Raw genomic sequence first — 25,060 nt, 5'->3', positions numbered from 1 at the left:
GGTCATGGTAAGGTATTAGAGGGCCCTAACAATGTGTCGATAAAGTATAGGATCGACAAGTTTTGTACCATAAGTACTAGAAAATGTACCTTTCGAAGCCATGGGTGTGGAAACAAGTTTACAGTCCAAGAGATTGATGCATTTGAGGAGATCAACTGATAATATGTGTGATAATTAACCTCCATGCCAAGAAAATATGCAAACGCTCCAAATCTTTGATGTCAAATTTTGCTCCCAATGTGCATATAAAGGTGTGAATATGAGAAGAATCATTGCCAGTGAGAATAATATCATCCACATACAATAATAAAATCAAAACACGAGAATTATCCTAATAAACAAACATGAAGGTGTCAGCTCGACTTTGACAGAAACCAAACCGTACAAGGAAAGAACGAAAACGTTGAAATCATGCCCGTGGAACTTGCTTGAGATCGTAAATGGCCTTATGAAGTTTGCACACATGGTGAGGACGATCTGGATCAACAAATCCGGGGGTTATTGCATGTAAACTTCTTTAGAGAGAGAGCCATGCAAGAATGCATTTTTGACATCGAGCTGATGAATGGACCATTGAAAAGAAACAACCAGGCAAAGAACTGTGCGGATCGTTGTAGGCTTGACGACAGGGCTGAAAGTATCAAAATAATTGTTTGCACCTAAAATGTGCCATTTGGGCTAAATATGGCAAATATGGCGTTTAGAGGATGATAGGGCAAAACATTGAACTTGAAAAGATATTTGGCTGTAAATGGAATAGTTTGACATCAAAATAATACTTTTCCTTTTTGTTTGGGTGGTGAAGGTGTGCCAAGAGCTTTGTTTAATCAAAGAAATGCATGCTTTTTCATTTCAAGTGGATGTGAGACACCATGTAGACATTCTGGCAGAAGATACATGGTGAAATGGGACATCTTGCTTATTTTAATTATTAGTTTATTGCAAGTGGTGGAGACATGTGGTGAAAACATGTGGTGGAGATGCAAACTTGCCTATTATAATATAATTTCACATGTAAGCTGGCAATAGAATGCATTCGAGCAGGTTCAGGGTTTTCAGCAAGGAGGCTATTTCAGATCTCTATATAAAGGAGTAGAGGCACAAGGATTAAGGACACTCAAACAACCAATCAAATCAACTTACTCAAATTATCTCATCAATCTCCTTGTAGACATTTGGCTTTAGCCAAGCATCCCTTACTTTTCTTGTTTATTAGCTCTGCTCCTCAATAGTAATATCGATCTCATTTGTAGTTTATGCACAACTCATTTCTAGTTTGGTATCCCTTTATACTTAGAATGCTTTGTACTTTGAATAAATAACATTTATGTACAACTCATTTCCAGTCATTTACATTCCTCTATCATTCACACTTCTAGCAAACATGCCATTTACATATTGTTCCATTTCTCCATATAAGTAAAGTCCTTGTCTCTGAGGCAAAGAAAGAACCTTGATTTGAGCCACTCCCACTCAATGGCACAATCTTTTGGTCAAAAGTTGAACTGAGGTGCAACCTTAATCATTCAAAACCCATCTACTAGCGACATCTAGTAGTGACACATTCGCACCCGCCAATTTCCTGTTAGAGTAAATTCTTGGCATGCCCGCGAGGGCCATGGCGAATTTAGGGAGCAAACAATAATCAACACCAGACTATTGATTGAACCCTTTGGCAACGAGACGTGCCTTATACCTTTCAATTGTGTCATCAGATCACTGCTTAATTTTGAAGACCTATTTGCAACCAACCGTAGGGACCAAGGATCAAGTACCCTAACGAATAAGTGCATTATATTCTTCGAGCATGGCCTGTTTCCATTCGGGAGATCAAGATGCTTGTGTGTAGCAAGTGGGTTCAACATTCATGTTCACTAAGGCAGCAAAAGCATGAGGAACGGGATAACGAGTAGTGAAGTTGGCCTGGTATTTAGGATTAGGCTTAAAAATGCTAGTCTTCGAATGAGTGAAAACGAGACAGTGAGATGGTGGAGCAACTACTGAAGGATCATGGTCTATAGAGTAATCTACGGTATTGGATGGCAGTATGGAGTTTTGGGATGTAGAAAATGGTTGTTCAGACGGCACAATGTGATTAGGGACATGTGGGACACACGGAACAGCTGCGGGCGCTATCAGGTTAACTGCAGGTGTTGTCGGGTCTATTGTAAAAGGCTTGGCAAGAGGACAGCTTGATGCAGGTGGCTCCACATGAGAGGAACAGCTGGATGATGCAATGCATATGGCTGATTGAGTCGGTGGGTCTTGCTGCAAGTGCATGGGCTGAGTGACATGTTGCTGGGCAGGTGACTGAGAAGATGGATTAGGCAAGAAGCCTACGGGAACAACGGCAAGCGGTGGAGAGGAAATTGATTGAGGGGCAGCAACATAATAAAAGTGATCTTCATGAAAAATGACATGCCATGAAATGTAGAGTCGTCCAGTAGGTGGATGTAAGCACTGACACCCATGATGTTTATCACTGTAACCAACAAAAACACACTGGAGAGAATGAGGTTGTAATTTATTAGACACATAATCTCCAAGATATGGATAACACAAGCATCCAAAAATTCGAAGCATTTTATAGTCTGGGGAATGACCAAATAAGGATTGGTATGGTGAGATCCCATAAAGAACAAGTGTAGGAAGTCTATTAATTAAATATATTGCCGTGCAGAAAAATTCAGCCCATAAGGTGTAAGGCATGTGAGCAGTATGTAAAAGAGTACGACCCATATCAGCAATATGATGATGTTTGCGCTTAGCCAATCCATTCTGCTGGGGTGTATGAGGACAAGAAAAACGATGTACTATTCCATTAGTAGCACAAAAATGCCTAAATTGCAGGTTGTCATATTCCTTACCCCAATCACTCTGGAATTGTTTAATAAACAAAGATAATTGATTTTGAACATACATTACAAATGCATAAAAATGACCAAAGACTTCTGACTTCAGACGCATGGGAAAGATCCACGAATATTGAGTGGAATCATCTAAAACAGGACATAATAGCGATAACCAGAGACGGAAAGAACATGAGACATCCACACATCTGAATGAATTAAATCAAATGGTGCAAGGGAACGGTGTTCATGAGGCGAAAATGAAAGTTTTATTGATTTAGATAAGGCACAATGGCTTCAATTTGAATGCAATAAACGAGAAGTAGAACCTAACAATGACTTAGAAACTAGTAAATCAAGCACTCTGTTGGAAGGATGACTAAGACGATGAAGCCAAAGAGACGAAGACACGGCAACGGAAGAAAAAGTTGTCTTAGGCCCAGTCAGGAGTGTAGGAAAAATGGGATAAAGGCCATCTTTACATAGTCCCTGAAAAAGAAGAACGCCAATTTGTAAGTCACGAATGTGATAACCCTAAGGAAAGAAAGTGTTGATGCACAAAACCGGAGGTCTTGGTACAACGTAAATCCGACAGTGAATCTGCATGAAATGTAATTAACACAAGAGTTATCGTGGTTCACCCCAAGGTTTGAGCTACGTCCACACTAATTGTATTGTATTTCTCTGAGAAGTGAGGGAGAGAGTATGAAAGCTTTGCCCTAGATAGGAGAGGCTTAGGGTTTGTGAGGGTGAGGAGGCCCTTTTATAGAATAAGGGCTCATCCCCTAATTACATATTTGCCCCTTCCTTTATTACATAATTACATTTAAGTCCCTCGAGTATTTATACGAGGTCTAAATACAAGGCCCTAAATATGGTATAAATAGTAGTCCCCCAAGTCTTCAGTTAAGAGAGTCTTTTGGCTGGAGACTTGAAATTCAGTTCATGTGTGGGCCGAAGTAACTAGATGTTATCTTGAACTGATGCTCGATATGAGGCAGTGCTTAATCTGAAATGACACTCAACTAGAAGTAGCACACGCTGCGAGGCTGCTCGGTTCGTGGCTTATGTTGCCTTGGTTGGCTCGGCTTGCAGCATTTGAAGGTGAGGGAGTCCCTTTTATAGAATAAGGGCTCGCTCCTCAATACATGAATGATGGGCTAGAGTTGATGCTCTCTAATGATGGTGAGGGAGTCCCTTTTATAGAATAAGGGCTCGTTCCTCAATACATAAATGATGGGCTAGAGTTGATGCTCGCGACGAGGCGGTTGCTTAGTAGGCGGCGATGCTCTCTAATGGTGGTGAGGGAGTCCCTTTTATAGAATAAAGGCTCGCTTCTCAATACATAAGTGATGGGTTAGGAGTGATGCTCGCAGCGAGGCGGTTGCTCAGCTGGCGGCGTTGCTCTCTAATGATGGTGAGTCCCTTTTATAAAATAAGGGCTCGCTCCTCAGTACATGAATAATGGGTGCTCTCTAATGAAAGTGAGGGAGTCCCTTTTATAGAATAAGGGCTCGCTCCTTAATACATAAATAATGGGCTAAGTCCCCCAAGTATTTTTCATGAGGCCCAGTTGAGGCCCAATATATGGTACATAATGTAGTCCCCCAAGTCTTTGGTCAATAGAGTCTGTTGGCTGGAGACTTCAAATTGAATTCATGTATGGGTCGAGGTGACGGTTGTTCGGAGGCGATATTTGTATACCTTGCACTGAAGCTTTGTAAGTGAAACTTTGAAGTTGGAGCTCTGTAAATGAAGCTTTTGAAGCTAGAGCTTTTGTAAATGAAGCTTTTGAAGCTGTAGCTTTGTAAATGAAGCTTTTGAAGCTAGAGCTTTTGTAAATGAAGCTTTTGAAGCTGATTGACATGAGTGATGCTCATGAACGTTTGATTGACATGAGTGATACTCATGAATGTTTGATTGACATGAGTGATGCTCATGGATGTTAACATGAGTGATGCTCATGGATGTTAACATGAGTGATGCTCATGAATGTTGACATGAGTGATGCTCATGTTCATGAATGTTTATGTATGATTGATATGAGTAATGCTCATGTATAATATGAAGTACTGGGCGTACTTTTGATCACCTGGTTGGTGGCATGAATGGCTAGTTGCCAAATTAGAGTACGGGTTGTACATCTCATCACTTGGTTGGTGGTAATAACGGTGGGTTGCCGAATAATTTTGGAGTACTGGGCGTACTTTTAGTCACCTGGTTGGTGGTAATAGCGACGAGTTGCCGAATAATTGTGGAGTACTGGGCGTACTTTTGATGACCTGGTTGGTGCTATTTTGGGCTTATGGGCCTTCGCCCTCTACATAACATTCCAGCCCATTTATTTTGGGCTTTGCGTATTTTTTTTTTTTACCCTCTGATGGGGTTTATACATATGTCTCTGAGAGATAAGAAAAATAAATTACATCATACATCTGTTGAAAAAAATAAATCACATCATTCTGGTGGGGTGTTTATTTCTTGCTTTTTGCTTTCTCTTTTGATTTCTGCTTTTACTTTCTCTTTTCCCTTTTGCAGATGGCAGACAAGGAAATCACGTGGAATGTCTCTTCTCTTTCTGCTTTTGCTAATAAAATCAGTGGAGTCTTCAGATTGCAGATGGCTTTTATTTTCTAAGGTGGCTAGGGAAGTAATAATGGTGAGGCAAAAATAATAAAGAAAAAGAGAGAATCTTATCGTGCACCAAACTGATAAAGTAATAACGATGTGCGTCAGAGACAGCTGAAGAAGGTGATTCTGGTCCTGATTGAAACCGCTTTAAACTTTCACAAGTGGGTGGTGCCGCGTAACCCCACACACAGAATCGAGAAATGCAGCTATTGAGTGGAGCATATGTCTTTGTATCTCGATATCGACACACTGCCTTTTCTTTTTATATATATATATATATATTTTTTTTTTTTTATTCTCTGCGCATTGGATGGCACAAAAGCAATGTTTAGGTCTGAATCCCTAACACGCCGAGCTTTTTCATTGCCTTGTTGAAGGGGGGCGGCAGTTAACCTGCCATTTCTCTCCCTAACACATTGGATTCGATCCACACGTACTCGCAGCCTTTACTGCCATTGATGCACTACATGAAGCAACTAAGTGTGATGCAACAGGACCTGCTGCGGAGGGTGGCGGTTAAGATCATCGCCGAACACATGTCTCGCTCTGAACCGCCTCTTGGATGCGAGGTTGTGATTTACATGCTGGACACGAACTCGCAGGGATTCAACATGCGGAAAGTGCGCGCCAATTATTTCCAGATCATCAATGTCGTAGCAGGGGTTGTGGATGTCGTAGCGTGGATAAACGACACGCGTTCTTAGAAAAAATCGATGGCAACGATTCTTGTGCACGCGTTGCTGGTGCTGCTCGTTTGGTTCCTCTATCTGATCCCTTGAAAGAACCTGTTGATCGCGTATAACTCCAGCATTGTACACCGGAGTCATGTCCGGTTTGAATAGCCCCCAGTTCTTCTCAGCAGACGGGCCGGGTTTCTCCAGTCTGAATCGGCCCGTGCTGGGCGGGTCAGAAGACAACATGATTCCCAGCGAGTGAAGGGTCGAGACCTTGACGTCTTTGATCCCCTCTTGGACCAAAGCGCTGTGGAAAGTCTCTATGGCAGGAACTAGGCTCGACTTGGGAGCGTCGTCCCCCTAGTGGAGGACCTCGTTGCCCAAGGTAATGTATTTGATTTTGCTTGCCTGGTAAAACGGCTTGACATGATCAGTGATCCAACGGTGACCGGTTTGTAGGTTTTTTAGGCTCGGAATTTCTCCGTTGGGGACGGTAATCGTCAATGAGATGTTGATGTTGGCGAAGGCCTTGATGATGTCTGGGTTGGCGTCGAAGAGTTTGACGGCGTCGATCTTAGTTTGGGTTTTGATGATGATTCCGACGTCGGTGTTCGCCAGGGCTTTGATTATGGCTGGGTCGAAACCGTAAAGCCGAACCTTTTGTATTGAGGTGGACTAGAGCAGCTTCGTGGTGGATGACAGTGGCGGTTGGCGGCGAGGTTGTGGGTGTAGCTCCTCGGGCCTGGGCCATGCATGATATGGCCAAAAGATTCAAAACCATCAAAACTTGGAAAACTACAACCTCTGGATGATGGAGGAGGCGTTCCCGACCTATGAAAGCAAGCGAGACTAAAGCACGGCCTAGCTGTCCATCTCATCCCTCACCTTCCTGAACCTCTGCTGATACTTCTTCACCATGGCCTGCATCTCCCCGACACCAAGCTCAAGAGTGAGTTGTTGCAACACTGAAACGATAGCTAGCGTGGGTTTTTAGAGTAACACTACCTGAGCTCCGAGTTTCAGTTTTCTAAAAAGCCTCATCCTTTCTCCAATTTTACGATCTGACCCAGACCTATCTTATTCTTTAACCTACTTGATCCGCTTCTGGCTTTCCTTTTCGTCAACCGCCACAGTCAAACCCTCGTCAATCGGAGCAGGTTTTTTTGAAAAGTGGAAAATGTGTGGGTTGTGGGGAAAGGCGTGAGTTCAGAGGCAGAGAGAGAGAGAGGAGTGATGGTGTTTAAGGGATGAGTTTTGGAGCTTAGTGAATGCTTTTTCTGGAAAAACGGCAAAGAGGTTTGTGGGTTTTTTCAGATTTTGCACTGTTGATTTTGCAAATTTTGCAGATCCACGGCGGAGGTGAAAAAATGAGAGAGAACCGACATAGCTTTTCGTGTCGATTCCCACAGACGGCGCCAAATGTTGATGCACAAAACCGGAGGTCTTGGTACAACGTAAATCTGACAGTGAATCTGCATGAAATGTAATTAACACAAGAGTTATCGTGGTTCACCCCAAGGTTTGAGCTACGTCCACACTGATTGTATTGTATTTCTCTGAGAAGTGAGGGAGAGAGTGTGAAAGCTTTGCCCTAGATAGGAGAGGCTTAGGGTTTGTGAGGGTGAAGAGGCCCTTTTATAGAATAAGGGCTCCTCCCCTAGTTACATATTTGCCCCTTCCTTTATTACATAATTACATTTAAGTCCCTCGAGTATTTATACGAGGTCTAAATACAAGGCCCTAAATATGGTATAAACAGAAAGTAATATTGACATGCATATCATGTGTAAACTGAGCGACTGATAAAAGATTTTTATGAAGAGAAGGAACACGAAGAACATCAGAGAGACGAAAAACATAAGTGCCAAAAGAAAACAAAACATTACCAAATTGAGTGATGGGGAGGGTGTCACCATTACCAATAACAACATTATCACTTGGTGCAGACGAAGCACCGGGGGGAAACAACTTAGCATCACATGTCATGTGATTTGTAGCACTGGAGTCCTAATACCAGTTAAGATCGGAAGAGGAAGCAATATGCATGCCAGCAAAGGGACGAGATTGAGGACACTTAGCTTGAACATGTCCAAATTGGTGGCAATGCCAACATTGGACCAGCTGATGAGGTGGATGAGGACCTAGAATACCTTGAGCATTGAAGGCAAGTTGTTGTTAACGGTAAAAGTTCTATGGAGGCCTATTAAAGAGACAGATGGGTAGCCTTGGGCCAGAGGGATCACGAGCATGAAAGGGGCGCTGGCTACGCGGTGGACGTGTTGCGATCATGGCAGAATATGAGTTTGTAGAATTGAGTTGGGCTGCAAAAGCTTGTTGCCCCTCAAAAGCAAGCAGTTTAGTGCAGAGGTCAGAAAAGGGTAGAAGTGGTGGAAAATTCAGAAGAGCCGTTACCAGCATCTGGTAATCAGGTCCCAAACCACGAAGTATATAAGTAACCAAGTCAGAATTGGACATAGGTTCTTGGATATCAGTGAGTTCATCAGCCAAACTTTTGGCCTGAGCAACGTAGTCATAAATAGTTTTGGAGCCTTTGGTGAGAGAGAAGAAACGAAATTTCAGTTGGGCAACATTGGCTAGTGATTACTGCGATAAATTTTGCTAGAGACAATCCCATATATCTTTCGAGGTGGAGAACCCAATGACTTGAGGAAGAACGACTTCAGACAGTATGGCACGAAGAATACTAATAAGGCTTTGATCAGTTTGGAACCAAGATGTGTATTCAGGATTGGGTGTAGGTGGAGGAGGAGTAGGAGATTTGTCATCACTTGAAGAAGAGGACAAAGTAGAGGGAGGGAGGACATGCATAAGATCCATCAACAAAAAGCCAAAGATTTTGGCCTAACAAGAAAGGTTTGACTTGGCTTTCCCATACAAGAAAGTTGGTTTCAGAAAGTTTGACAGAGATAAGATGAGAGATATTGGGAATAGAGATAGGGGAAATGGTCGAAGAGGACGTACTACCTGAAGCCATTGCAGAAAAAAAGCTTCAGGCTTTGATACCATGTAAAAACTGTATATTCAATGATAATCATTTGAGATATTACAACCTATATTTATACACAAACTATAAGATATCTTCCTAGTGGTTACAATAAAACGGAAAACCCATTATATCCTTATAAAGGCTAATAACAACATAACAGCGAAAACACTAATGTATTGTCATTGAAGACCTTTAACTATGGTAACTCCCGTAACCCCCTAACAATATGGACGAGTATTACAAGAATATGGCAAGTAAGGGGACAAAATCTAAAGTGAGCTCAAATGTCCACATCAGATTTCCACTCAGCCCTGGAATTTTTGTCATTTTACAATTTCAGACATTAAAATACAATAAAACTAAGAGCGAGTCGTAACAATTAAAGCCTAAACCCTAATTTATTATACTAGCTAAACCTTATTACTAACCACAAGTATGGCTATGTATAACATGAAGATCACACGATTAAAACTCAGTCAAAGTTTCGTAAATCTACAATCCAAAAATCATCCCTACCATTAACCCTAACTCTATATATCCGATTTAATGACACAAATGCAATATTCAGGAACAGGTAGTGTCAATCATGTCAATTTATATTCTAATCTAGTTGGTGATGACGTACTATTTTTTATTTGCGTAATTTTCCATCTTTGAAAAACATAACCGCGTTGAACCTTCCTCCCAGTTTCTCACAACCTTCTCAGTTTCCACGCACTTCCAAGTTCCAACTCCTATATATGAAGGGTCGTGTCAAGGTCTCGTATCCTATCCACACATTCACATACTCAGACACTACCTAATAGTACTACTAAGGGTTATTACGTAAGCCACACTATCAACCATGGTCTGCCAGAAGGTTCTTGTCGATGAGGTGTCCGGTTGGCTGAGATTGTTCGCTGATGGCTCAGTTGACCGGACGTGGACTGGACCGCCTCAGGTCCAGTTCATGACTGAGCCGGTCGCACCTCATGATGAATTCATCGATGGAGTTGCCACCCGAGATGTTTACGTTAACGAAAACCTCCGGCTACGAATTTATCTACCGGAGACAAACCCGGAGGATTCTTCGAAGCTCCCCATAATCCTTCACCTCCATGGAGGTGGCTTTTGTATTAGCCAAGCGGATTGGTACATGTACTACCAAATGTACACCAAGCTTGCACGCTCAGCCAAAGCCATTTGCATCTCAGTCTACTTAAGTCTCGCGCCTGAGCACCGTCTCCCCGCTCCAATCATCGACGGCTTCTCTGCGTTGCTGTGGCTTCGTTCCGTTGCACAAGGCGAGTCATACGAGCAATGGCTAGTCAGCCACGCAGACTTCAACCGTGTCTTTCTCATAGGGGATAGCTCGGGTGGAAATCTCGTGCATGAAATTGCCGCTCGAGCAGGGAAGGTGGATTTGAGTCCGTTAAGGCTAGCGGGTGGGATTCCTATCCACCCAGGCTTCGTTCGAGCGGTGAGGAGTAGGTCGGAGTTGGAGCAGCCAGAGTCACCTTTGCTAACCCTAGACATGGTGGACAAGTTTTTGAGCTTGGCACTGCCAGTGGGGTCGACCAAGGACCATCCAATAACTTGTCCGATGGGCCCCGAAGCACCGCCTTTGGATACTCTGAAGCTGCCGCCGTTTCTTCTATGTATTGGTGAGATGGACATGATAATAGACACTGAGATGGAATACTATGACGCTATGAAGAAGGCTAAGAAGGATGTGGAGCTTCTGATTAGTCCAGGGATGAGTCATAGCTTTTATCTTAACAAGATTGCGGTGGATATGGATCCTCAAACGGCTGCGCAAACTGAGGCTCTAATTTCTGGGATCAAAGACTTTGTCAACAAGCACTAAAAGATATCGACTTTGTAGTTGCTAATAACGTTACTATGTGTGGCCATTTATGGGTCCGTTTGTTTCATACCCACTATATATATATACTTTCGTAATGAAAATAAAAATTGCAACTTCTTATCTTTAACTTTTTTTTCCCAGTTACCAACCCTTATTTAACATGATTTATGCAAATTTTGATTAATATCTTGAAGTTATGATTCACATCCATATGGTGGTTCATTTCATCATTTATATATATATATATATATATATATATATATATATATATATATATAACTTGGTTTTTTGAATGGGGGATCTTCAATTGTTGGTCTTTATCTTCTTCCTCTAACCTCAGTCTCATAGGCGGTGACATGCATGTTCAATGTCATAAAAAATATCTTTAATGACACCTACAAAGAAAGTTTTGGCTGATGAAGAGGCACATCGGGTGTAGACCTAGCCGATGAACACAAATTTCGTCGGGCAAACTTTAAGGTATTAAGCACCATTTTATTTCTCTTGGCGTCAAAAACTTGCCGGACGAATATAACCTTGCCTTACAACTCTAGCTATTCGGTCTTGTAAAGGTTTTGAGTAAAACTTAAATGGTTGACCAGCTTTGTCCCAACTAAATAATTCGTCGAGTAAAATACCTTTTCTAGACGAAATGCGGTTCGTCGGGCAAAGTTTTGTAGAGTAACCCCTATTTTCTGGTAGGGCATGTCGTGTGTGCTTCGTTCTACCATTAAATCTGCTATTCTATTGAACCAATCCCAAATGTCAAAAAATTCCCGAGGTCCAAAAATCCTCATGCGGCTTTAGTACAAGTAAGTTTTTCCTCATATATATTGTCAACTGACTTTATAGTGGAACTTTGACTTCCTTCATGGTATTAGACTAGTTTGCCTTATGTGTGAGCCTAATGGTTACGCGCACTCCATGTACTCGATTTGTTGAAAATTCGCTACACGTGATAGAGCGTGTTGAGATGAATCTTATATTGTAGGATGGTGAGACCTTGTATGAGCTTATATAAGTAAGTTAATTGGACTACTTTTCATATTGACAATTTTTTTTATAGTGAAATTTGACAATTTTTTTATAGTGAAATTTTAACTTCCTTCAATTATATAATTGGCGATTGCCTAAATCTCAAAACGTCGTTTGAACTGATAGTAAATGCAGTTTAAGAAAAGATTTTCTCCATAAAAATAGGAAACCAAAGTTAATAAAACTAATTCTAATAAATATTTTGTTTAACAAAAATTCTAATAAATTTAAATAAACATAAAATCCCAACAAGATATTATTGTAGGCGTCTTGAATCTTCCATCCTACTTTATTTGGTGTTATTATGCACAATAGGGCTTTACCGTCGTTTTCTTTATTATTGATAGGAATTGGTGAAGACCCTATGAATTAAAACCTCAGACCCCTTGAAAGTTGAAACTTTGAAAGTGTGGATGTCGCCTTTAGACAAAATGCCTAACACAGATGGATACAACAAGCTGTTTTTTTTGGGAAAAGGATCCGGTTTTTTGGAAAAAGAATCCTCACCGGATCCTTTTCCTATGGATCCTAAGAATTTCGTGATCTCACTCGTTTATCGTATATCATGCAGTAAGTTTTCGTTAGGTAATATTTATATTTAATTTTAAATTTTGAAATGATTTCTAACCGCACGATGTACGATGAACAGGTGAGATCATGGAATCCCTAGGAAAAGTATATAGCGAGGATTCTTTTTCGTTTTTTTTTTCTATTAAAAAACGGATAAGGATTCTCTTCAAATCCTCTTTGTGAGGATCCTAGGAATCCTCAAATCCTAGCCCTTCATCGTACATTGTGAAGTCAGTTTTTGTTAGGTACTATTTGTGTTTAATTTTAAATAAAATTTTTAAATGATTTTAGTTGCACAATATACGATAAACGGTTAGAATGTGAGGATTCCTAAGATACCTACAATTTGAATCCGGATGGGCTCCAAATCCATAAAAAACTAACCTAATTCTTAGAATTCCCTCAATTGGTCATCTGTCTCAAATTCTGCCTTGCATTTGTGATTGGTACTTTATTTTCTTTTGGACTTGGTGCTCAGCCTTTTGTTCCTGTATCTTAAAGGCTGAGGATTTTTCGATGGGGTGTGCTATCCACACACCCTAAATTACTTCCCACACACCCCTTGTTAATTTCTGTCCGTTGATCTTCTTCAATTCATCTGATCCAAATGCTGAAAATTAGAAGGATGTGTGAGAAGTAAAATAGGATGTGTGGATATCACATCATTTTTTCGATAGCTTGTGGATATGATTCATGGCATATAAGCTATGAAGATGGGCTTTACCCCCTTTAATGAAAACATAACGATATATTTGTACTTAAAGGTGGCAAAATAAATATGTACTTAACTCATCATTCACGAGATTTTGAATATAAGACATTTAACTTATAAGTGAAGAAAATTTCAACTAGATCATAGTACGTAAGTGACATGAATATGTTTTTGTCAACATATTATACGAGGCGTGTTGCAATTATCATGTTACATTTCTTGAAAAGTACATCAATTGCTCGGGTAAACCATTTATCACGTTGTATAATGAGTCAAATGACGAAATATCATTCTTATTGAGTAGATTTCAAACTCACTTTAAGAAAAGGAGGGGAACGTGCGCTAATTTCAACTTTCTGAATAGGTTACTTCAACATTTTTCAGTACGCATTTGACAATTCATCACCAACCAGACAAAGAGATTCATGACCCAGAAAAAAGTTGAACGGTATATATGTGTATGTGTGTGTGTGTATATATATATATATATATGGAATTTTTGTATATATGGCCCAATTTACCTATAGGTTACTTGAACTTTTTTCAGTACGCATTTGACAATTCATCACCAACCAGACAAAGAGATTCATAACCCAGAAAAAAGTTGAAGGGTATTTATGTGTGTGTGTGTGTGTGTGTGTGTGTATGGGGAATTTTTGTATATATGGCCCAATTTACCATTCAAACTTCCTTTCAGTGAGTTGACGAGTGGTTGCAGGTGCACGAGTTGTATGACGTTCAACATAGCACCGTAGTGGGTTGCTGCTACTTTGTGCTGGTCGTGCATGGTGGACCGATGTCTTCCATAAAAAATATAAGGGTAATGCTACAAACAAAATGTCGGGTGCACATAACTCTTTTAAGTTACAAATTTTAGTGGTTTATCGTCTGTCGAACTATCAAGTTAATTACCCTTTTTAAGATCATTTGCTTAAACGAATGTTTGGATTGATGCAACGTAGGTCCCTTTTTTAAAAGAATGAGATTCCTAATTTTATTTAAACTACTAGAATGAAACATTCACTGATATATGGCTATCAAGTCACTCCCTTGAAGACTTTTGACGGCTATGAAGTAACTCCTTTGAAAGTTTTATTACAAGACAATAGGCAAACTCTTCCATATAAAAAACTTAAGGGCTCATTGATAATCATTTCGTTTTTAGTTTTAGTTTTACATTTTTAAACGAAGATGAAATATAAAGAATAATGAGAGATCAATAATGATAGTATTAAGGATATGGAAGGACATGGAACAAATGCACAACTTGAAAATCAAAAACTAAAAGCTGATTCATGCATCATTTTATTTTTGTATATGTTATTTCATGACCATTTCCCTCCACTCTCTTCTACCACGGTCCCTCCACATCCTTGATTCATGCATCATTCTATCTAATTTCTCCCTCTCTAGTAAGGAAAAACAAAACTAATAAAGAATGATCATCAAACGGAGCCTAAACATGTGAACTTGGAATACCTACTTAATTTTGTAGCACCTAAACTAAGAGATTTTTTGTTAGATTGAGGACCTAATCAGCCCTTCTATATATGTATCATGGGTAAGGAATGAATGCTAAACCAAAAGGAAAGATTGTTTGTTTTTATATGAAGATGTGAATCATGATCTCCACGCCATTTTTCTCCAGACTTTTGTTTCGTTTGACTATTGTAAATTAGTAACATACTTTCATAGAAACTACGAGTGATAAAGTTTTACTCTGGTCAAATCACAAAGGTTGAATTTTGAAACCAAACGTGGGTGCCACGCAGAGGCATATAAACTTCGTTGTATTGTTGGGAAGCTAAGGCGAATTGGGACCTTAGAAAATACTAGTTGCTACTCCAAATCAAGTAACCGACAACCGACTTCACAATAACATTTTGGAATTCCAATTTTTTTAGTCGCATAGACTTGGCCATTACAGAAGACTAGAATGATAGTGCATGTGACTTGGCCATTGATTGGTCGATGGTGCCTGTCCAAAATTGGCCACATCAAGCTCCAGGCTCGTGAGTACAACTTATTTTGTCATTCCTATTAGTTTGTATTTGGAAAAAAATATTCATATATTAGCTTAACAATTTATGAGAATGATGATATGCAGCCTTGATTGTGGTGTCTCAGTGCTATACTATATGGAGCAAATGTCAAAGATGTGGCCGATACTGGAAAAATTCGATGAAGATAAACTGCTCAAGTATAAAGCAACATATCTAGGTGCATTTTTGAATGATATGAATCTAATTGGTCGTAGACAGGTCACCAACATACGGTCATGGCCATGTATCCAATATTCGATACATTTAGACTACACAATCATGTCTAGTTATGAGTTTCATTTTTAATTTTGACGTTATTTTTGTCAAAAAATATGATGTACTTTGTGATCGATCTATTTAACTAGCTTATGTTCACGAGCGTTATGCTATATATATATATATATATATATATATATATATATTTTTTTTTTTTTTCTTGATATACAGATTAAAAATGATTAATAAAGAAAAAAAAAGCAGAAGGAAAACTCCATCATACACGAAGGAGAAATATTGCATGCATATCATAATGTACCAAGATTGTTATTTTTTTGGTACAAACAAAATTACATTTGTGTTGGTTTAGTAGTCTGAAATTCAACAATATACCTAATATAGAATTTATTCATTAACTTGAAGTTAAAAGGTATGAAAATTTTTGTTAAAAAAAAAAACGGGTATATATGAATATCAGACTTAAGCAATGCAGAGTGCTTGGTGGCTCCAATTCGAACCAAAAATAAAGGATGATCCAAAGAAAGTGCAGCTTCAGCAATTGAATAAAATTTTCCACTCCGCCTTCAAATCCTTGATTTGCACGAGTGATGTAGGTCTTTCAAGAGTTTGATAAATATACCTTACTCCCTTGACACACCCCGACCTAAATTGAGACATGCTGGTCGTCAAGTGAGGGTGACGTAGCCATGTGCGCCGTGCGGAAGTAAAGGTGATAAGATAATATGGGTAAATAAAAAACAATCAAACTAACTAACTTACACTAGACTAGTATATAGGTACGAGTGAAAGTGTTAGAGTGTAGATACACATAATCAGAGCGTAGGTACCAAAGTGCAGTCCAACAGGCTAAATACTAATTATACAGGATATGAAAGAAAACCCTATATTGATGGATGTCTATTAGAACCGTCATAGAGTCCTCATGAGCCACCAACACGAACTTCTAACTAGAACCTGGAGGGGCGCAAAACAGAAAACGTGAGTGGGCAAAAACAAAGCTTTTCAAAACCATTTCTCTTTTCAAAAGTAGTAACCCCTCACTGTAAAACCCGTATAGTTTCCCAGAAAATAATAATACATACATATATAAAAATCATGCCCGAGAGTAATGAAAACCAAGTATATGCCATGTCAAGTATCTCAGCAATGAAATAAGTAAGCCAAGTGAAATAAATCACTGTAAAATAATATGTCAGCCAGAGTCATCTAGCGTGACCAGTACGACTGAACCTATAGCTCATCAGGTATGTCTACACACGAGTTGGAACCACCTATTGTGGTTTGTACGATAGGGCTGGGTGCGAATAAGTACGCTCAAGTGCTACTATCACGTGAAGGCTGTATGAATAATCGCAGGTCACCTACGAGTCGGAACCACCTAATGTGGTCTGTACGACAGGGCTATGCACCAAACTTGGATCCAAGGTGAGCGTGCGGTGATGGAGATGAACATCACGTGGAGGACTGTGCCCTGGCCATGGGCTGGAGCACTATCATCGGGGTGCAGGATAATGAGCTTTAAATGCATCTACGTATAACAACAAACAATGCATCCGCTATCATTGATATATACTCACCTGAAGCTTACCTGGGTGTTCACAGCATCAATCAACAATATGCATATCTATACTAATGCATACTTTAAAGCATAATGCAATTGACATGACATTTAAAATCGTAAATCCATTTAAACAAATTTCTGGGAAAACGCAAACTGCATATATATACGTATATATAGAAAACCAAAAGCCCACTCACTTGTATGTAGCTGGATCGTAACCCCCGAGTCTCGCATGGCTGCACTCATCTTCCTGAAACGTCTCACTTATATGTGAAACCACTATTTTAACGTTAATTTTAAGTACATAACCAAAACTGTGTAATAACTTCTTATATGTTGCTCTATTGGGGTGTTTGAATATACCATCGTGGCCTACTCAACACCACAAGCATCCCTAAATTTTTAGAATAATTTTCCAACATCCCACGCGCCCTCACGAGCCGGCCAAGGCACGGCCACACGCTCCAACCACGCGCAGGCATGTGTCTGGCACACTGACAAAATCTTTAACGCCGTTAGGGAATATTCCGTTAAATAGTAGCATAGACCGTTAACTTTACCTGACGCCGTTAGTATATTCAGTCAAAATTGACAGAATATTCTCCTACGTTCTCTGATGATTCGTCGAAATCAGGCGCCGGTCGCCGTTGTGTCGCTGGTTTCTGGAAAAATTTAAAACTTGAATTTCTACTTCGTCTCAACACCAAACTTCACAAATTTTATATGGATTTGAAGCCCTCAACAAGGGGAACAAATCCTTACCTCTTAGAGGTCCTAAAACCGACGAGAAACAGTCGAAAAATAGCTCGACACAACCAGCCAAACTTGAAACTCGACAAACCCGTGTAATTCGACGTTTTAACCACTCCAAAATTAGCCTAGGATCCTTATATAATCATTTAGGACCCCTTTTTAGCCTTAAAATCCCGTGAAATGCCCATGATCATGTCGGAGTAACTGGGTACCTCGCCGGAGCTTATGGTTCTTCATGATTCCGACTTCCTTTCTATGAACAAAGGGTATGGTTAGGCTCGCAGGCTTGCAAGGAACTCGAAGGTGGTCCTTAGAAGTTTGATATGTGAGGTTTTGGTTCAGTTTGAGTGTGGTGTCTTTGGTTGTACGGACAAAGAAGAAAATTCGAGAAGGGAAGGGAGAGAATGTGAGGTTGCACGTGTATGTGTGCGTGTCTCCGAATTGGGCAATTTAAAATGGTCTCAAGCCCTAATTGGGCTATGGGATTTAGGGCCTATCTAATTAGTCCAACTAAAAATAAAACCAACCCAATCTCACTTATTCATCCGTAACGTTTTACGAACCCAATTCGGCCCTAACTCGCGTCAACACCCTCGTGACGTCGAATACAATTGATCACATTGGCAAGAAAAATAATTTAAAACGATATACATACATCCACATCACTACGACTCAAGGGTATAATCGATATTTCCACACACTCGAGAGTATAAAATTTCATCCCCGAAATTTTTGTACGCTAGCATACAACATATCAATATCCATAAAACAAACGTGGATATAAATCTCACATACGATCCTCCATCTCCTAAGTAGCCTCGTCTATTGAATGGTTCCTCCACAAAACTTTCACCATGCGAATAGTTTTGTTCCTCAGAACTTTATCCTTCCAGTCTAAGATCGTCACTGGTTCCTCATCATATGTCAAGTCTGGATTAATTTCTAGTGTCTGAGGAGGTATCACGTGTGCTGGATCAGAGACATAATGACGAAACATAGAAACATGAAAAACATCGTGCACCTGTGATAATTCTGAAGGTAACTTAAGTCTGTATGCGACTTCACCGACTCGCTCGGTGATCTGGTACGGTCCAATGTAGCGAAGACTTAACTTACCTTTCTTACCAAACCACACAACGCCTTTCCACAAAGATAGCTTCAAAAATACCCAATCTCCAACTTTATACACCCTATCAGTGGCGTGTTTATCAACAAGGCTCTTCTGTCGATCCTGGGCTTTCAGGTTAGCTTTAATTACCTGAATATTCTGGGTAGTCTCATCAACAATCTTTGGGCCCACTAACACCCTTTCACCAACTTCTAACCAACATAGAGGAGTATGACAAGATTTACCATATAGTGCCTTGAAATGTGACATACCAATACTAGAATGGTAGTTGTTATTGTAGGCAAACTCCATCAAATCTAAACGCTTATGCCAAGCGTCGCCAAACTGTAGCACTGAAGATCTCAACATATCTTCTAGTGTCTGGATAGTCCTCTCGGATTGCCCGTCTGTCTGTGGATGATATGTCGTACTATAATGCAATCTTGAACCAAGAGCTTCCTGAAATGCCACCTAAAACTTAAAAGTGAACCTAAGATCCTGATCAGAAATAATACTAACCGGAACCCCATGATACTTAACAATCCCTGATATAAATAACTTGGCAAATCGGCTTAAAGAATAGTTCTCTCGAACTAGTATAAAGTGTACTGACTTAGTAAGCCGATCCACTATCACCCAAATGCTATCATAACCATTTCGTGTACGAGGAAGCTTATACACAAAATCCATAGTAATATTTTCCCATTTCCACTAGGGAACGGGAAGTGGCTGCATTAACCCAAAAGGCTTATTTCTCTCAATTTTGAATTGCTGGCAAATTGCACATCTACTCACATATTCAGCAATCTCTCTTTTCATACTAGGCCAGTAGTAGAAAGTCGAATAGTGTGATACATCTTGGTACTTTCAGGATGCATCGCATAGGCCGATATATGCGCTTCATCAAGAATATCTTTCTTTAATTCTGTAATATTTGGCACGTACATTCGACTTCCTTGCATAAGCATGCCATCAGATTCCCAAATTCTGAGATCTTTCTTCTTCCCTCGTGACACTGCCTCGGCTAATTCCTGGGATTCCTCATCCTCCACTTGAGCTTCTAGTACACGATCAATTAAAATTGGTCTGACCTGGAAACTAGCAAGTAAAGCTTCTTCCCGATCTATCACTCCCAAATCAACTCCAGTAGATCTCAATTCTATGAGAAGAGGGATATGGTAAGCATATAAAGCATTAATACGGCCTCGAGATTTCCTGTTAAGTGCATCTGCCACCACATTTACACGACCAAGATGATACTCTATCATGCAATCATAATCACTAAGTGATTCTATCTATCTTTGTTACCGAAGGTTAAGATCTTTTTGGGTGAATAGGTACTGAAGGCTTTTATGATATGTGAAAATCTTGCACTTTTCTCCATATAAATAATGTCTCCAAATCTTCAAGGCGAAAATGATGGCTGCTAGCTCAAGATCATGGGTAGGGTAGTTCATCTCGTGTGGCTTCAACTGTCGTGATGCAATCACCCTACCATGCTACATTAATATGCAACCTAAGCCATTTAAGGAAGTATCACTGTAAATCTCAAAATTACCACCGTCGTCTGGAAACGCCAAACAGGTGCGTGAGTGAGACAATACTTTAGCTGCTAGAATCTCCGCTCACAATCATCATTCCACTCGAATCTAACATCTTTTCTAGTCAACCTTGTCAGTGGTAAAGCTATGGTTGAAAAATCTTTAACAAACCGTCGATAATAACCTGCTAAGCCCAGAAAACTTCGTACCTTAGTGACGGTTCGTGGCTGCTCCCAACTTTGAACTACAGCTACTTTCCGTGGGTCCACCTAAATACCCTAGGCTGATATTACATGCCCCAAGAATGCCACTTGATCTAACCAAAACTGGCATTTGCTAAACTTAGCATATAATTGGCGTTCCCTCAATTTCTTCAAAACCAGAGTAAGATGTCAAGTGTGTTCTGCTTTAGACTTAGAATACACTAAAATATCATCAATAAAGACAATAACAAACATGTCCAGGTATGACCTAAATACTCCATTCATCAGGTCCATAAAAGTTACGGGTGCGTAGTTAACTCGAATGGCATCACGAGGAATTCGTAATGACCATATCAAGTCCTAAAAGCCGTCTTAGGGACATCTTCACTTCTAATCTTCAATTAATAATACCCGAACCTCAAATCAATCTTGGAGAACACGCACGCACCTCGAAGCTGGTCAAATAAATCATCTATACACTGCAACAGATAACGGTTTTTAATCATTACCCGATTCAACTGTCGATAATTGATACACAGCCTCAAGGTCTCATATTACTTCCGTACAAATAAAACTGGGGCTCCCCAATGTGAAGTACTAGGCTGAATGAAACCCTTATCAACCAATTCCTGCAACTGGATTTTCAATTCCCTCAACTCAGCAGGAGCCATTCGATATGGAGTTAAGGAAATAGGATATATACCTAGAAGTAAATCAATAGTGAACTCTACTTCTCTATCTGGTGGTAATCCAAGTAAATCATCCGAAAAAACATCAGGGAAATGCCTAACTACCCGTACATCCTCCACACAGGTAGGCGTATCTTCATTCAATACCACGTGAGCCAAATAACCTTGACAACCTTTCCTCAATAGCCGATTGGCCCTCACGGCAGAAATGATGTCGTGCTTTAATCCACTAAGTACACCTATAAAGGTAACCATAGGCAAACCTGGCCGATGAAAAGTAACTGTCTTCTTGTAACAATCCATCTTGGCACGATTGTAATGTAACCAATCCATGCCCAGAATAACATCAAAATCAACGATATCTAATGGAACAAGATTAGCTGCCATGACGACATCCTCCACTAGAACAGGACATCCTTGATATACCCAGTTAATATAACATGTCTCGCCTCTAAGCATCGAAAACTCTAACTCATAACCGAGAGGTGTAAGGTAGGGTTGTGTCGTCTGAGCAAACGTAAGAGAAATAACAAAGCATGTAGCACCAGAATTAATCAATATTCTAGCAAAATGGCCAAGAATATTCAACGTACCCATCATAAAATCAGGATTGTTCTGGGCATCTTGCAGAGTAATATGGTGAACATGACCATGTGGCTGTTATCGTCCTCCACGACCCCTGTAGCTTAGTTTCCACGTCCCTGACCACGCTGATTAGGCTGCCTCGATGATCCTTCACTGCTAAAAGCAACCTCCATGTTCTGGGACTGTCATTTGGGATACCACTGTCATCCATCAGCTGGATATGTCGGATATAACGCATAACCTCCTGGATACTGAATGTAACCACTCTGCTGACACAAATCATGTGGGTACTGATACGGTCCTCCAGAATATGGAGCTATATCCCCCAAATAATGATATGTTCCACCATAACCCGTATGGGTATAAGCACTAGGCCCCGGGACTTGCTGAATAGGAGCTGCTGGTGGCAAGGCAAGTGGCTGGGGCTTCTGCTTATTTTAAGGGCACTGAATAGCTCGACGTCCAATTTGGCCACACGTGAAACATCGACTGCTACCTTGCCTACACTCCCCAAAATGCCGATTATTGCACCTGCGACATAGTAGGGCACCTGAACTGCTAGAATCTCTCTGTCTCTGGAACCAGGAACCTCTTGAAAACCGGCCACCTCTCCGCTGCACAGTGGAACTCGAACTCCCATTAGAAGAACTAGAACTAGTACCACTTATCTTTATTATTATTTTTCTTTTGGTTATTATCTTTATTATTAGAAGAACTCGAACTCTGCGTCTTGCGAAGACCCTGCGATGACTGCCATTTATCTTTATTATTATTTTTCTTTTGGTTATTATCTTTTTCTTCCTCTTCCTCACTGTCACTGGGCATGTTTTTAGAATCCTCAACCCGTAGTAAAATCTCATAAAACTATTGATATGTCGAACAGGGAGTAGTAGTCGCCATAGCCACTTCTTCCGAGTACCCCACTTAAATCGTCAAAGCATCTCAGCAGGATTCTCAGTAATCTCCAGACAATACCGAGATAAATCAGTGAACTTTCTATAGTACTCATTAGCTGACATTTTCCCTTGCTTTAGACTCGTGAATCCGTGCTTCTTACGATTTAAATACTCTAGAAGTACAAATCTCTTCTAGAATAGCTACTTAAAAACCTCCCGGTCTGCGGCTTCTTCTGGTGACAACTCAAAAGATTCCTGCCTCTACCAGGATGCAGCCTCCTCACCTAAAAACCAAGTAGTCATTTCAACCCATCTATCCTCAGGGAAATTCCCCTGTTGCTGCATCACTCGATAAGTTTTCTCGACATGATTGAGCTAACGCTCAACTCTCTCGGGCCTCTCAGTACCAACAAAATTATTCAACTTTAAATTATAAACTGTCTCTAAGGGAGCCCTCTGGGGAAAGCGCGATGAATACTGAATGGCATTAGCAATGGCTTCACCCAATTCGCCAATATCAGGAAATTTAGATTCGGAGGAAATACATGGCTCTCTTCGAGGTGGCATAGTTCTCACATAAGACATCAAAATGATTAGAATACTCCCAAAAATATGCAAGACTGCGAAACCTAAGCTCTGATACCAAACTGACACACCCCGACCTAAATTGAGGCATGCTGGCCGTTATGTGAGGATGACGTAGCCATGTGCGCCGTGAGAAAGTGAGGTGATAAGATAATATGGGTAAATAAAAAAAATCAAACTAACTAACTTATAATAGACTAGTATAAGTATGAGTGAAAGTGTTAGAGTGTAAATACACATAATCAGAGCGTAGGTACTAAAGTGCAGTCTAGTAGGCTAAATACTAATTATACAGGATATGAAAGAAGACCTTACATTGATGGATGTCTGTCAAAACCGCCGTAGAGTCTTCGTGAGCCACCAACATGAACTTCTAATTAGAACTTGGAGGGGTGCAAAGCTGAAAACGTGAGTGGGCAAAAACAAAGCTTTTCAAAACCATTTCTCTTTTCAAAAGTAATAACCCATCACCGTAAAACCTGTATAGTTTCCTAGAAAATAATAATGCATACGTATATCAAAATCATGCCCGAGAGTACTGAAAACCAAGTATATGCCATGTCAAGTATCTCAGCAAGGAAATAAGTAAGCCAGGTGAAATAAATCACTGTAAAATAATATGTCAACCAAAGTCATCTAACGTGACCTATACGGATGAACCTATAGCTCATCAGGTATGCCTGCACACGAGTCGAAACCACCTATTGCGGTCTATATGATAGGGCTGGGTGCAAATAAGTACGCTCAAGTGCTACGATCACGTGAAGGTTGCGCAAATAATTGCGGGTCACCTATGAGTCGGAACCACCTAATGTGGTATGTACGACAGGGTTGTGCACCAAACTTGGATCCAAGGTGAGCGTGCGGTGCGGGAGTTGAACATCACGTGAAGGACTGTGCCCTGGCTACGGGCTGAAGCACTAGCACTGGTGTGCAGGATAATAAGCTATAAATGCATCTATGTATAACCACAAGCATCCACTATCATCGATATATACTCACCTGAAGCTTACCTGGGCGTCCGCAACATCAAGCAACAATATGCATATCTACACTAATGCATACTCTAAAGCATAATGCAATTGACATGGCATTTAAAATCGTAAATCCATTTAAACAAATTTCTGGGAAAACGCAAAGCATAGAAATATGTGTATATATATATATATATAACCAAAAGCCCACTCACTGGTATGTAGCTGGATCGTAACCCTCAAGTCTCGCCTAGCTGCGCTCGTCCTCGGGAAACATCTCACTTATATGTGAAACCACTATTTTAACATTAATTTTAAGTACATAACCAAAATTGTGAAATAACTTCTCGTACATTGCTCCATTGGGGTGTTTGAATATACCATCATGGCCTACTCAACACCACGACCATCCCTAAATTTTTAGAATAATTTTCTAACATCCCACTCGCCGGCCAAGGCATGGCCACACGCTCCAACCACGCGCAGGCACGTGCCTAGCACACTGACAGAATCTTTAACGCTGTTAGGGAATATTCCGTTAAATAGTAGCATATACCGTTAA

General features: G+C 40.3%; 2 protein-coding genes and 1 long non-coding RNA gene across 3 annotated transcripts; 1 reads left to right on the top strand and 2 right to left on the bottom strand.

The window, feature by feature from the left end:
• Nucleotides 1–1,286: 1,286 nt before the first annotated feature.
• On the bottom strand, nt 1,287–8,857 carry LOC139197562 (uncharacterized). Its single transcript, XR_011583043.1, has 2 exons — nt 8,041–8,857; nt 1,287–2,482 (listed from the first exon to the last, which is right to left on the bottom strand). It is a non-coding gene; the product is annotated as an uncharacterized lncRNA (long non-coding RNA).
• An 886-nt stretch (nt 8,858–9,743) lies between these two features.
• Nucleotides 9,744–11,134, top strand: LOC103438583 (carboxylesterase 15-like). Its single transcript, XM_008377112.4, has one exon. It carries the CDS (start codon nt 10,006–10,008, stop codon nt 11,005–11,007), a length of 1,002 nt encoding a protein of 333 aa, XP_008375334.2. The 5' UTR covers nt 9,744–10,005; the 3' UTR covers nt 11,008–11,134.
• A 7,591-nt stretch (nt 11,135–18,725) lies between these two features.
• Nucleotides 18,726–23,506, bottom strand: LOC139197509 (uncharacterized). The gene is made up of 7 exons (XM_070825084.1): nt 23,378–23,506; nt 23,153–23,223; nt 22,540–22,657; nt 21,336–21,965; nt 21,218–21,248; nt 19,847–20,286; nt 18,726–19,484 (listed from the first exon to the last, which is right to left on the bottom strand). The coding sequence occupies exons 1-7, from the start codon at nt 23,504–23,506 to the stop codon at nt 18,726–18,728; spliced, it is 2,178 nt and encodes a 725-aa protein (XP_070681185.1).
• Between the last annotated feature and the right edge of the window lie 1,554 nt (nt 23,507–25,060).

The sequence above is a fragment of the Malus domestica genome, chromosome 07, assembly GCF_042453785.1.
Source record: "Malus domestica chromosome 07, GDT2T_hap1".
Taxonomy (NCBI): domain Eukaryota; kingdom Viridiplantae; phylum Streptophyta; class Magnoliopsida; order Rosales; family Rosaceae; genus Malus; species Malus domestica.
The sequence above is the reverse complement of the archived record's forward strand: the minus strand, read 5'-3'. Positions and strand labels throughout refer to the sequence as shown.

What these genes read in the sequence shown, in the direction of transcription:
- LOC103438583 (XM_008377112.4), top strand. Translation starts at nt 10,006, where the DNA reads ATGGTCTGCCAGAAGGTTCTTGTCGATGAGGTGTCCGGTTGGCTGAGA.
- LOC139197509 (XM_070825084.1), bottom strand. Translation starts at nt 23,506, where the DNA reads ATGCCACCTCGAAGAGAGCCATGTATTTCCTCCGAATCTAAATTTCCT. An exon ending in AAGAAGCCGCAGACCGGGAG is followed by an intron (nt 22,658 to 23,152) that starts GTTTTTAAGTAG and finishes TCCACTGTGCAG; the next exon opens with CGGAGAGGTGGCCGGTTTTC. An exon ending in GACTTTCTACTACTGGCCTA is followed by an intron (nt 19,485 to 19,846) that starts GTATGAAAAGAG and finishes GTGGCATTTCAG; the next exon opens with GAAGCTCTTGGTTCAAGATT.